This window comes from Berghia stephanieae, chromosome 12 (genome assembly GCF_034508935.2).
Source record: "Berghia stephanieae isolate SIO BIC M18660-M18661 chromosome 12, UCSD_Bste_1.3, whole genome shotgun sequence".
Lineage (NCBI taxonomy): Eukaryota > Metazoa > Mollusca > Gastropoda > Nudibranchia > Aeolidiidae > Berghia > Berghia stephanieae.
In genome coordinates this window covers 26,076,796-26,091,795 of record NC_088371.1, presented here as the reverse complement: position 1 = coordinate 26,091,795, position 15,000 = coordinate 26,076,796, and the positions used below count along the sequence as shown (strand labels likewise).

At 37.0% G+C, this 15,000-nt stretch overlaps 1 protein-coding gene and 1 long non-coding RNA gene across 2 annotated transcripts in view; both read left to right on the top strand.

The window, feature by feature from the left end:
• The window catches only part of LOC144957845 (uncharacterized), a 4,910-nt gene extending 3,920 nt beyond the window's left edge, over positions 1-990 (top strand). Inside the window, exon 2 of the mRNA XM_078889316.1 lies at positions 1-990. This exon is cut by the window's left edge and continues 1,810 nt beyond it. Within this exon, the coding sequence (XP_078745442.1) occupies positions 1-2 (2 nt within the window). The 3' untranslated portion in view covers positions 3-990.
• A 12,114-nt stretch (positions 991-13,104) lies between these two features.
• On the top strand, positions 13,105-14,457 carry LOC144958102 (uncharacterized). Its single transcript, XR_013642334.1, has 2 exons — positions 13,105-13,622; positions 13,912-14,457. It is a non-coding gene; the product is annotated as an uncharacterized LOC144958102 (long non-coding RNA).
• The last annotated feature ends 543 nt before the right edge of the window (positions 14,458-15,000 follow it).

Genomic DNA, 15,000 nt, shown 5'->3' with positions numbered 1-15,000 from the left:
AATGTCAGATTTTAAAACATGATCTTACATGGATAACCCTTGATCTAAATTCACCCCAAGATTTCTCACACAAGAACTAGGTTTAATAGTATTTTCCCAAACTAATATCTCATTTTAGAGAGTTGATACCTATTTCCAAAATTTAACATTTCTGTCTTGTCATCATAAAATTTAAGTTTGTTTAGTTTCATCCAATCCTTTATGTTAGCAATACAATTTTCCATAACGGATACTGATGACAGCTCTGAATAATTATTGAGCTTTGTATACAGCTGAGTGTCATCAGCATAAAAATGAAAATCAATGGGAAAGATGGATAGCATATCAGAAAGAGGAGCAGTATACATTGTATAAAGGAGGGGGCCGAGAATAGATCCCTAAGGCACTCCACACGTTAACATGGATGGAGTTGATACATGGTTTTCTATAATTACCGACTGGGTTCTTTCAAACAAATATTCCTTTAACCAGTCCAAAGCGGTGCCACTGATATGAAATTGATCCCGTAGTCTAGTCAAAAGTAAATTTTGATCGATAGTGTCGAATGCGGCACTTAAATTTGGTAGAACGAGCATCGCAGCACTTTTATTATCTAAATCATTTACAATAAATAAGACGAGCAGCAACGACTTTTTAAATTCAATTTGAAATGAAATTCAAATTCGACACAGGTCGAAAAGTATATAACTCATTAATAATAATAATAATAATAATAATAATAATAATAATAATAATAATGATAACAATTATAATAATAAAGTGTTGCTTTATAGCGCTAAATGCCGAAGCCTCAAAGCACTTTACAATATACTTGTCATTTCACAACGGCTCGGGACACGCTAGGACTGATTTGCCGTCCCAACAGGTGCGGTAGGTTTCTCTTTATTACACATGTTACAGATTTGGGACAGGACTACTACTACTACTACTACTACTATTATTATTATTATTATTATTATTATTATTATTATTATTATTATTATTATTATTATTATTATTATATTATTATTATTATTATCATTATTATTATTATTATTATTATTATTATTATTATTATTATTATTATTATTATTATTAATATTATTATTATTATTATTATTATTATTATTATTTATTATTATTATTATTATTATTATTATTATTACTACTATTACTACTACTACTACTACTACTACTACTACTACTACTACTACTACTACTACTACTACTACTACTACTACTACTACTACTACTACTACTACTACTACTACTACTACTACGACTACTACTACTACTAAAATTTCTACTGTTGCTTCTGCTGATGCTACTGCCACTAATGAGTATACTAATATCTACATCCCTTATATTTTGTATTTATTTCCAATTCATTGTCTTTATTTTCCACCAATAGTCCACACTTTATTTTATTTCACTTTCATTACTGCATTACACAGTTCCTCCCCGCCTCCCCTCTTTTGACTTAATTAATTGCGCACCTTTTATAAATTTCTATTGCTCTATTTTAATTCGTGCTTTCTCACAAAGTAGCATACTATTTCCTGTCCATCAATGTTTTTGTTTATGCATCTTTACAACGCCACTACCACATTATCTCATTTGTCTGTAGTGTTTCTTTCATCCTGTTTTGTTGAAACCCGAAACGTCCATTTTTATCTGTTTTCGTATATTAAATTGAAGCTTACATTCAATTTCACATTGTTATTTCTTTCTTTATTTATTTCAATTCTGAATATAAAAAAGCAAGAACAATTCAAAAAATAATTCTATGTGAATGAAACCATGTTGCATAGCAACATAAACATTTTCGGCAATTTAATAATGTTTATAAATATAATTTAAGAATTGTCACACTTTGTGACACAGCAGTAACGTGTCTAAAATCGGTCGCACATCTATTCGGTAACTTGTGGGATCAATCATCTTTATCGTTATTTATTTCGGGAATTCTCAATGAGAATATTTTGTCCTTAAGTAAGTCCTTCTGAGCTCACTTGGGCTCATTGTAAGACAAATTATAGTCAGATTTTTTATTAATGGCGCGTGTTTTTCTGGTTTTTCTCAGCTGTCCCACTATCAAACGTTGTAAAAATCTGTGTCAACCACTGTCTCAATTTGTCTTAACTGAATCTAGATTTTGGACAGTATTGATGCCATTAAAAAAAGTTTTCCTCTTTAAGACTTATAAAAAAAAAACTACTTTAAAACAGCTGACATAAAATTAGAGATTTTACACTGTAAAAAATGAAAACAAGTTACGCACCACAAAGTATGAATGAATTCATCTAATCTAGATATATCCAAAAAATCTTCTGCTGACGTAGTGATTATGAGTTCACGTCATTCTTCTTTCCAAATAATAATAACTCGCTTTAAGTGTTATAAACATAACGCTTATGTAGTTTATATTAAATTTTGAATTTATTATTTATGGCATATTATCTACATCATGTCGCAATTACGAAAGACTGATATGAAATCTCTCGCTTTAAATCATTTGAAATTGTGATTGTATACTCAATATTGTCAAATTAACAAACACTGTTTACTTAACTTTGACAAATCTTTGTCTATGCATGAACGTTTCACATGCGCAGGACCTTTAAAGGTTTTAAAAACATATTAGGCTCTTAAACAACACGATACGGTACGGAATCTCTATCGGTTGCACTCTCGTAAAGCTGCGAAAAGAAGTCTTCTTGCATCTATCGATAAGTCATTAAAGAGGACGGCAATGGTTTTGGAATTTCACAATCAACCATGAGAAGATCATAATCGAAATACGACAGAGAGATCACCAGTGTAGAACAACGTGGCACGAAAATGATAATAGATAACTTTGATATGGATATCATCCAAAGATGTATGGGTGAGCGTAAATATACATCCGAAAAAATATTGGACGTCTGATTATTCAAGCAGAAAAAGGCCCATGGGTTCTGGACAGAGAATCATTGTTATTCTTGCAGGTGGTGATGATACTCGATATTTAAAAGGATGCCATGCCATTTTTTCTTCTCTGCATCATCTGGAATATCATTCTGGGGTCAGTGCAAAGGTGTTTTAAGACTGACTAAATATCATTTGCTGCCCTCCATGGAAGCATCCAGCTGTATTGTATTGGACAACGCTACCATTCGTTGGCCCATGGTCACTTTAAGGCTCCAACATTGGCAATTATAAAAGCCGACATGATTTCATGGTTTCAATCAGACAGTACTACATATTCTGACCGTTTATCAAAATGCTAACTATACTCCTTAGTAAAAAAAAAAAAAGAAATGAACCAGAAACAGCTTTCAAAGCAGACTGTCTAATCAGGGAGTTCTGACACGAGGTTGCGCGACTTCCCCCATATCACTGTGAGCGCAATCCAATCGAGGTCATTGGGCCTAAGTAGAGGGAAAGGTTGAGAGGAGGAACACCAAATTTACTCTCACCGACGAGGCAATAAATGATAAAGAGTGGACTGAGAAAAGGCATGCCTCAACCTTCGCAAACTGGAGGAAAATGACATTTCATTGGATAGAGTAATTCTCGGAATCTTTCTGTAGGCCTTTAATTTCTCCTTTTCATTATCCTCGTCATCAGACTGTGCTGATTGATGTGTCCAGTATTTCTTGGTTGTTGTTGTAGTTGTTGTTGCTGTTGTTGTTGTAGTTGTTGTTGCTGTTGTTGTTGTTGTTGTTGTTGTTGTTGAACACATGTTTGTGGAGACACTGTCTCATAATTGATGAATTTTTACTTTTGACCAGTCTACATAAATTTATGTAATCCTCTTTGGCATAAACAACGCTATTTCTCAAACTTTTGCAATCAAAATTATATTTGAAGCGCGTTATCTTCACTTTGATTTGTATTCACCAGTAATGTGTATTGATAGTTATAAAATGTAGATGTCTGATAGTTAATAATTGCCATTCGTTGCTTCATATTCAAATACTGCACGTATATCGTTTAAGCTTTAATTAACCGAACACTCCAGTGTAACGATTTCCTTCAAAATGGATTTGCGGAAAATTCATAATTTTGATAATGTACGTAAATCTTCTATGAATTCCGATCCTCACCTGTTATCGATTTAATATAGCTGTAATAAACGAAATCCTTTCCTATTGTTTTGAAATTCATGAAAAAATATTTTTTATTAAGACAAATTGATTCAGAGGTTCATACAAATTTTTGCAGCTATGCATTGGGGGGCAGCTGAGAAAAAGAAGAAAAACACGCGCCACTTATTAAAAATCTGTCTATAACTCCTTTAGAGCCTTGTAGCCAATGGTGCAGGAGTTATCCCGATTTCAATAGCGTGAAGCGGACAATTAACGTATTTGTTTGAAAACCTTTGCAGATTCTATCCCAGCTTGACGGGTACCCTTTTACACCTGAATGGAGTGAGTGATTGGAGTAAATTTTCTTTCTCTAAGAAAGTAAAAAAATGGTTTCGGTCGGAATCGATCACAGAACCACTAAGCCCAGAGTACAACGCGATAACCACTCGGCCATCCTGCCTCCTAAGCTTATAGACCCGGAACGTATCCATGTTTCTGTAGCGTTCAGCAGACAGATAATAGTTTAAAAATTTAAAAAAAAATAAAATTCCCTTTATTCATCCAATTGGGGAACATATTCTCGAGCGTCTATTCCAAGGGAAGACTGGAATAACCTAGGCGTTAGCCGCAGTGCAGCACCGCAAATTAATCTAGGACGAGGTGACTTGCTCAAGGCCACACAGCGCAGTGATCGAACCTGGTACCTTTCGGGTACGAAGCAAAGACCGTACCGCCGAGCCATGCAGACCCTCTATTATCCTCTTGAAAGGACGCTAGTCTGTCAAAGATTACCTTCATATGGGTAAAGTGAGGTGATTCCAAGAAAAACATTTTAGGATAAGATCGGAGATCACCATAGTCTATGGATTTGACCGTTGAGCAATCTTTGGGTCATTAACGGATGCACCCAATATTGTTTTCTCAATATTGTTTCCATTTGTCTTTTTTTTTCTACGTAGTAAAGCACAGAAATATGCAACCTCTATGTCATCCATTTTGATAATGCATTTCCGCAAGCGATACGCGAGGTGTGTCCTGGGAAAGTCCTGTCCTAGTGCGGTACCTGTTTTGAATAGAAGTTTTCTTCAGTGGGACGTGACAGATTGGTCCTGGGACAGTCTTGTCCTAGTGCGGTATCCACCCTTGGTGGTGCAACGCAATTAAAAGCTCCATTTAATGCTCTATCCATCAGTATCGCCTAAGCGAGAAACTGGTTCGAATTATACGATCCTCAAATATAGCGGAAAACCTCACGACTTGTGCTAGGATCTGAGAGCTCCACCCTTGGACTGGAGGATACGCCAATGTTACACCATTTACGCCATAATTATGGTAACTTCGGCCATACAAAATATTACATTAACTGTCAAAATCACTGATCAATGTCAAATTCATTTTGCAAAGAGAAACAACATAAAACTTAATGCTTAAATGCCCCCCCCCCCCTTTGTTTACACAATTATTAAATAAAGTAATTCTACAACGAAGCAGTGTGGACGAATTTAGCAACGTATATTTCTTACTTGCAATGCTGAGTTGATAGTAGCGTGTTTATGAGTGTATGTAAGTCTCTCTCTCTCTCTCTCTCTCTCTCTCTCTCTCTCTCTCTCTCTCTTTCTCTCTGTTTGTGCCTATGTATTTGTGTCAGTCAAAGAAAGAAAGCGGTGGTTGTCAACAGCTATCCTTTGGGTGTTGGTGTATTGTTTTATTTATTAAGAAATTAAGTGAAGTGATTTTTTCTTTGTGATGCTTTAAGATCTGAATCTACGTTTTTATTTGTGTTGTCATTAATCGTATTCCACTGATTTCCATTATTTGTGATATACTTTGAAGATGTGTTTTTTTAAAAACAATGAATGGCAATGAAGGAAGTCGACTCTTTCCTTCACCGTCCGTTTAGTAGATTGACACTTGATGACAAATAAAAAGACTAGGGTCTCACCAACCAACTGGTTTTGAATACGCTTCAACAGTCGTAACGTCACTTCCCTCGTAATGACGCATCGTAACTTAGTGACTAGCTCTAAACTATCGGAACAATGGCGGACGCCCTTATGAAATACTTGTCCGATAAGCATAAAAGCGTATCCAGAGGATAAAAAAAAACCCATTATAAATCTGATCATGTTTTGACTTTTACATATTCTGATCACAAGACATATGAAAAGTTCTAGCCAGCATGAAGAATAACAAGTACCGATTTTCTTTGTTTAGAACCACGATGGCCGCCATTGCTGGGCGTCGTGACATCAGCCTATTGAATCCAATTAACACAGGAGTGGAAAGCTCGAACACACTCTTTTTTCAATGACATGTTATGACAGACATGAATGGCTCACAGTTAGTTTAGGAGAAAAAAAAGGTTTCTTTTGTTTTATTGTCCCCCTTTTATAGATGCAACAGATGCAATAAACACTGACAAATCATGGACATATCTAGGCTATAATGACCTTAACCACTTCCAACGGAGCGCTAAAAACCATGAAAATACCGAGACTCATCTAACAAATGCCGTTCGTTATAGAACTTTTGGAACAGTAAATATAAAAATAAATTTTTAAAAATAAAATAAAACTAAAACTCCCTTTATTCATCCCATAGGGGAAATTTGTCTCTAGGGTCTATTCCAAGGTATGACTGGAATAACCCAGGCGTCAGCCGCAGTGCAGCGCCGCAAATTGAGCAAGGGCGAAGAAGTGATTTACTCAAGGCCACACAGCGCAGCGACGGGTGATCGAACCCGGTACCTTTCGGGTACGAAGCAACGACCGTACATCTGAGCCACCACGCTACTCAAATTGACCGTTCCGTTGGTTTCTCTGTTCAAAGACATAATCAGCATTTTGATAAAAATAGGCATGTATTGAATAAAATAATTGACTGCATTAAATTCTGTGGGATACACGAGCTACCACTTCGTGGTCACGATGAAATAGAATCCTCATTAAATAGGCGCATTTCTTGACCTCCTGACTCTTCTCTCTTCCTTAGAAAACCAGCTGGAAAATCATTTAAAACCAGCAAATGTTACAAATTACACATCCAACACTATATAGAACGATCGACTAGACTGTATATTATATCAAATTTACATATAATTTATTAAGAAAGAGATTGAAAATACAGAAATTGTAGCCATAGAAACTGATGAAACCACTGATATTTCTTGTGTTTCTCAATTCGTGATAATATTACGTTATGTTTTACTCATAGAATTAAACGAATGAGAATACGTACGAAGCCTAAAAAGTGTCCACCAATGAAAGCATTCAGCGCCATTTTGTTGTTGGCTGAGAATGTAGTAATTACCATTCATTCGGTATCTATGTCAACATAACGACACAAGAAAAACAACAAACAATATCAAAATCCACAATAAAATGTTTCAGAACTGTTGCGTATATTTATGGCACAATGAAGCTGTCAAAAAATGAAGTTAGAGAATGTGTGTAATCATGTATTATAACAACCTGTAATGTGTTTTCCAACCACCACATCATCTACTGCTACAACCACCACCACAATATCATCACTAACACTATTACTACAACCACCAGCCCCACATCATTATCACTACCACTACCACTACACCACCACCAGCACATCATCATCACTACCACTACTACTACAATCACCACAACCACATCGTCATCACTACCACTACTACTGCAACCACCACCACCATATCATCATCATTACCACTACTACCACAACCACACCACCACTACTACTACAACCACCACCACATCATCACTACCTCAACTACTACAACCACCACCACAATAGCATCACTACCACTACTACCACAACCACCAGCACCACATCATTATCACTACCACTACTGCACCACCACCAGCACATAATCATCACTACCACTACTACTACAACCACCACAACCACATCGTCATCACGACCACTACTACTACTACCACCACCATATCATTACCATTACCACTACTACTACAACCACCACTACCACCATATCATTACCATTACCACTACTACTACAACCACCACAACCACATCGTCATCACTACCACTACTACTGCAACCACCACTTTCATCACCATTACAACTACTACTACAACCACCACAACCACATCATCATCACTACCACTACTACTACAACCACCACCACATCATCATCACTATCACTACTACTACAACTACAACCACCACCACATTATCATCACTACCACTACTACTACTGCAACCACCACCACCATATCATCATCATTGAAATATTATTTTTTTTTTAAATTGAGCTTTATATAGTGCAATATCTACTAAATGTGCTCAAAGCGCTTTACAAGGGGTCCCTGGTCAACATTTACATGTAGGACGGGACATGACGCCTGTTAGGCGATATTACAATTTTTCGGACAAAGACAACTCTGTTCACGGCCAGGTACTCATTTTACACCTGAGTACGGTGAGAGAATGTGAGTAAAGAGCCTTTTCCAAGGACTCAACTATGCGCCGAGCGCGAGGCTCGAACCCAGGACCTTCCGATCCGAAAGCGAGTGTCATACTACTAGACCACATAGCCGCATCATTACCACTACTACTACAAACACCACCACCACATCATCATCACGACCACTACTACTACAACCACCACCACCACCATATCATTACCATTACCACTACTACTACAACTACAACCACCACCACATCATCATCACTACCACTACTACTACAACTACAATCATCACCACCACATCATCATCACTATTACTACTACAACTACAACCACCACCAACACCACATCACCTCACTAACACCAGTACTATAATCACTACCATTAGGTTTTGGAGCTTTACTTCATTTGAAATAAGGAAACTTCGGAATTGTATTTGGCATTGTGTTTATATATCATAATATAATTCTAATCAGTTATCTATTTAGAACTAGATACTATACAATATGTATGCCAAATACCACCCTAATTCCCCTTTCTTGTGTGCGGGAATTCCTCTTTCGGCATTGAAATTGAGTGTGAGAGAGTCATCACTACACACATAAACAACAGAAACAATTTAAAAGCATGACTATGACACGTAACCACTCACACACGAGGCTATACTATTTATCCCTTTCTCTACACAAACAATAGCTTGACTCTCGCTACACTTCGCATTGATGTTTGTCGTCTCACGAGTTCAACTCTCAGTCGACCTGTCAATATTCCTTTTTGGCTCGGACGTAATCATTAATAGAATGTTGTGTGGTTTTGACCGTGAAGAAAACCTTAAGAAGTCACATTTATATCATTTTAGAGACATCGTTTTGAATAATTTTGAGTTAAACTAGCGATCAGGAAGTTATTTTCTTAGATTTCATGAACGGCCGATCAGCGCTTGTTTACTATAGTAACGCGATTCCCAGCCAACGTCTCAATGGCGGATATTTTTCTCATCGAGGCCGCTGGTTGGTTAGCCAATAAGAGCACCGTGCGGTTTCCATTGGGTAAATTCCTTGGTTTTACTTGTTCTCGCAATTTATATTCCACCCGACGCAAACACAAATATTGCCTCAGATAATAGAAAATCAGGCATTCGCCTATCTAAGAAAACACCCAGATGCCCCAATCATCATCCTTGGGGATTTCAACCAATGTCCTTCAATCAACCCAGCATTTCACCAACACGTCAATGTACACACTCGACGCCACAAAACTCTGGCGTTTGAAGGGAACTTGGAGTTGTTGCCCGAATATGTATTAGATTCTCTCCCTTCTCCGAGAGTTTTATACGCTCATTTTTCTTACGAAGAAATACCCCAAGGAATAAAAAAGAAAAAGACGAAAATAATTTTGACGACGAGATGTCCCAAAGATACGGTGGTGGGTTAATACAACCACCACATAAATCTTAAGAACTTTTACCGGTACGACGAAACGTTCGACAATTTCTTCAAACTGGGTTACGGCTCTTGGCTCTTATTATTCGGACGCATCTGATTGGAGGAAAGTCATGACGTCATCGACGACTCCTAACCCCATTTTCTTGGTGAAATACGAGGACACGAAAAGTGACCCCGTAGGAATGATCAAGAAATTGGCAAGATTTCTGGATGTCGAAGTGCCGGATAAATTTGTGGAAGAAATCGCTTGCCAAACCCGATTTAAGAACTTGAAAACGGCAGGAGAGAATGACGAATATCTCCATCTCTTGTATCGTAAAGGTAAAAACAATGAAAAAGGTTTTGATTCATGATAACAACATGTAGAGTGACGTTTTAAAAAATGGAGCTTTTATTTAGCGAAATATCCCCTAAACGTGCTCAAAGCCCTTTACAAAGGATCCTGTCCCAGAGCAACACTTAACCTCTTGGATGGACATGACGCCTGTGAGGCGATATTACAATTTTTTTATTCGGACAGAGACAACGCTGTTAACGGTCAGGTACTCGTTTTACATCTGATTACGGTGAGATAATGTGAGTAAAGAGCCTTTTCCAAGGACTCACAACTATGCGCGGAGCGAGGCTCGAAGCCAGGACCTTCCGATCCGAAAGCGAGTATCATACCACTAGACCACGTAAGAAAATGACTTGGAAATTAATATGATCAGAAACTGGAATTTTTAGTTTTCAGCTCCCAAGAACTTTGATATTTTTCTTCAATCAAACGAGTGAAAACTTTAATCCAAGTCTAAAATTCGCGGCCATAAATTCACAGCACCAACATTGTCAGACATATTACCGATTTGAGTCGATGAGTCACACATGTTTACAGAGAAACCTTCGCTGTGATTGGGCAATATTACAATTGCCCTATTCGTCCTTAAGGTCGAATAGCTTCAACCGTGGTTGCCGTACGTACGGACAAATCGTGTTGCTTGCACTATTCGTCCTTCACACTAAAGCTGGGCAATATTCCGTTTTTGCTTTTACTGAGCTGGATTCGAATCCACGTAATTACATGATATATCCGTATCGTCTTAAATGTTTCACAAACCCCCACCTCCTCTGTTTGTGAGTCAAATAATCAGTTATGTGTGTTTTTTTTGAGTGTGTGTGTGTGTGTGTTGTGTGTGTGTGTGTTAATTTCGTGGGGTTTTTTTTGTTTGTTTTTTTCTTCTGGGATATGATTTTTATTCCAGAATGGTGATTGATTTCTTATAAGGAACAATTGTCGTGTTCTCCTATTGGTAAGTATCCAATTCAAATACCTGCTCGAGAGTTTGGGTTGGCTAGGCACAGAGGAAGATTCGGCAGGTTTTCTTTGTTTTGGTTTCTTTTTTTTTTTTTTTTTTTTTTTTTTTGGAGGGGGGGGGGGGGGTTGTTGTTGTTTTTTTTTGTTTGCTGTTGTTTTTTTTTTTTGGGGGGGGGGGGTTATTGTTCTTTTTTATTTGTTTTCTCTTGTTGGTATTTTCCCTGCTTTTGTTTGATTTGTGTGTGTGTGTGTGTGTGTGTGTGTGTGTGTGTCTATTGTGTGTCTACGTGTGTTTTGCCTTTTTTACATTTTTTTTTCAATCTATAATAGTGGGTAAGCACTCAGTAACTATTTGTTTTAAATGACTAGTATTCAATTTGTCAAAATATTATATTAGTCATAATAGTATAAGCAGCGCAAGAAAAAAAAACAACACCAAATTTCTGTATCTGTTAAGAAGCAGTTTTATAAAAAAATGTTATAATCTTGATAATTCAGTGAGTGCCATCAATAATAGCTTGAATTTAGCCAAAATTTTTGAACGATGTCGATACCTGTCCTTTAACTTCAGAAAATTTTGTTATAAGTTGTACAGTCTTGAGTAGACTAGCTGTATGACATAATGATAGATTTAATTCATGGCGAATTCAATGCGTTTTCAAATTGGCAGTAAACGAGGTAATTGTATAGACGGGATGGAATTTGGCGGCTTTACAACACGCAAATTAATTCCAAAGCCGAAAGCACAACCCCTGCATTTAAACTTATCTCCATAGACGATGTCAATATATTAAAGATTAATAAAGGACACTAATACCAAGTCCTCAATATTTTCAGTACTTCATTCGTTAGCTAATACTATTAAGTATTTGGTATCCACTTTTGCCCTGACGAGAAGTTAGAATGTCAACGGGCTGGGATTTAAAATGTCAACGGGTTGAAACTGGTGAAATAGAATGATACAGAACATAAAAGCCCAGTTCGGCCTAAGAACAATAACTTGCCTATGTTCTTAAACTCAGAACAAGGGGTAATGTTGTCAGGGGTTGGGGTTGTTGTTTTGATCTGGGTATGGTCTGATAAAGTTACGATTACTGGCCAAAAACAAATTCCTAACTTTAGTTTAAAATTAAAAAATAGAAAGACGGAAATATATACATAATAAGATTGATATATTTAAAACAATGGTTACAAGAAAAATAAATCCACGATTTTTCTCAATAATTCTGTACTCAAACAGCTTTGTATGCAAATGCTGTATTCCAGATGTGTAATTTGGCTTATCGCCACTCAAGGTGGTATTTCAATAGATAGTATTACAACTAACGTGTCTATGTACGCAGTGATACAGACCTGCCAAGCATTCGACTTATTGTGTTATAGTGGAAAAAAGAATACCGTTTCGAAAGGGATTTGTGCTGCATTGTAGGTTAACAAACACGCAGGTCTGACATCCGAATCCACTTATGGGCCTGGTTTAACATTGTTGTATAATGTATTTTGCGTCATTTTTTAAAAGATTTCTATTACAAGAATGAGCCCATAAGGAAATGGTTATCAGACCTAAAAATAATTGCACGTCGATCCACGTCAATTTTAAAACCATCACCATCACTACCACAAGCGCTTTTACAACATTATCATTACCATCAGAATCGCTACCACCATCAATTGCACAATATCATAAGTATCATCATCACCACAATCAATATCACCACCACAGCATTATACCAACCATTACCATGGTCATATCTATTATTGCCATCACTAGCAAAATCATAACTATCATGTCAGCCACCACCACTCTAGGAAACAATCATTTTAAATATCAATAACATACGCGCTGTAAAGAAATGCCTTCTATATAACAAAGGGAGATAGTTGTCCTACCACCAAGGTCTCGGGTAGAATCAAACCCATATAATTAAATGATTTATGAGTGTAGGATGGGTGTTGGAATAGGGACTCCCTTGTTTTCGCCGTGGGTGGTGTAGACTATGAAGGCAATGAAAGAACGGAGGGTTATCATGTTCCATCAGTGTTAAAACACCCTCATCAATCTTATGCATCAACCGAGATACCGTTAGATACCCTGTCCTATGTTTCGGCTTGGGCCGATGTTCAACTGGCAGTCTGCGATTTGAGGTCGAAGAAGGAAGACCTGTACAGCCTGTGTGTTGGCTGGAATTCTGTTTGGCTATGTTGAAGCCACAGTGAAAAGGGCCCAAAGTGGCCAGTATTTTATGTCGCACCCGAATATGGGCTCTCAGGCGATATGTGTTGGGCCTGTGTGTTGGCCAACATTGTGTTTTAGGCTGTATTGTAGCCGAAGTGGGCCTAATATGGCCAGTATTTTGTATATCGTACCCGGTTATGGGCTCTAAGCGATATTGTGTTTTTGTAATTTGTGCTCGGTGAGATTATATAAAATTTATAATATTGTTTTGATGTGCTGAGTAATCATCAAGTGATTAAGTGATAATATCGTAAAATTATTTCACTTATCTTAAAGTTTAAAATAATATAAAGTTTTAATGTTTTATTGAATAATTAATTCAATGAGTTAAATTGTGTTAAAATTGAGAACGTGACCTCAGTTAAATGAATTATTTTTAAGTAAATACTAATTGATCACTTACGCTATCATTGTGTCTATGTTAATTTCATTTTTACTAATATATCTATATATATCTTCTAATATAGTGAAGAGCTGACGGGGCTAGGACATAGCGCCCGGTAAATGCGTTTGCATCTTTGAACTTTGTAATTTTGACGGGGCTAGGACATAGCGCCCGGTAAATGTGTTTTGAACCCTTTTGAACAATATAATTTTTGAGAAATATGAACAAAATACAATGTAACGTTTGTAAAGATGAGGAAGTAACACTCGATCTATGTGTTTTATTAGGAACAATTTTGGATTTGAACAGGCTGGAACACCGCACCCTGTGTGAACAATTTTGTTGATTAATTTTATTCTCCTTTCGGAATATGAACAGTTTATTTTGACCCTATATGTAATTAATAATTTCATTATTAGTGGGAATTAATGGAACGGTTGGAACCTGGGTGAAGTATAGTTTATTTTGGTTAAAACTTACATGAATTTTATATTGCATTACTACTTTTTACTTGTATGTACTTTTGATTTTTCCTGTCAATATATGCAATGTTATTCTCTTTTGCTCAATAACTATGAGCTGTTCCCCTTTCTTTTACTTTAAATAAATAATAATGGCTCTCTTGTCAGATACGGTGTTCTGTTGGTGATTGTAACGTCCACGTCTACCTCTCCACACTTTAAGGTCATAAGCGGCCTTCGCATCCATTGCGAGTTGCGAACGCACCTTGTGACACGCGCACACAAAAGCGTCACCATTGCCATCAACTTTATCACTCTAGCTTCTTGATCAGTGACATCACCACTACCATCATTTCATCATCGAAACAAGAATAACATCACTGCTATCATTGTCACAAATACTAACGAGAGTTTTTATATAGCGCAATATCCGCTCGAAGTCTCAAAGCGCTTTACAGGGTGTCACAGGCCAACAGCAACACTTAACATCCTACATGATGTCTGTTAGGCGATATTACATTTTTTCAGACAGAACAACGCAGTTAACGGCCTGGTACTTATTTTAAACCTGAGTACGGTAAGAGTGGACTCAACTATGCGCCGAGTGAGGCTCGAACCAGGATTTTCCAATCCGATCCGAAAGCGAGTGTCATACCACAAGACCACATAGCGGCACATTCTTCTTCCTTATTTCACATTTTCTTTGTTTC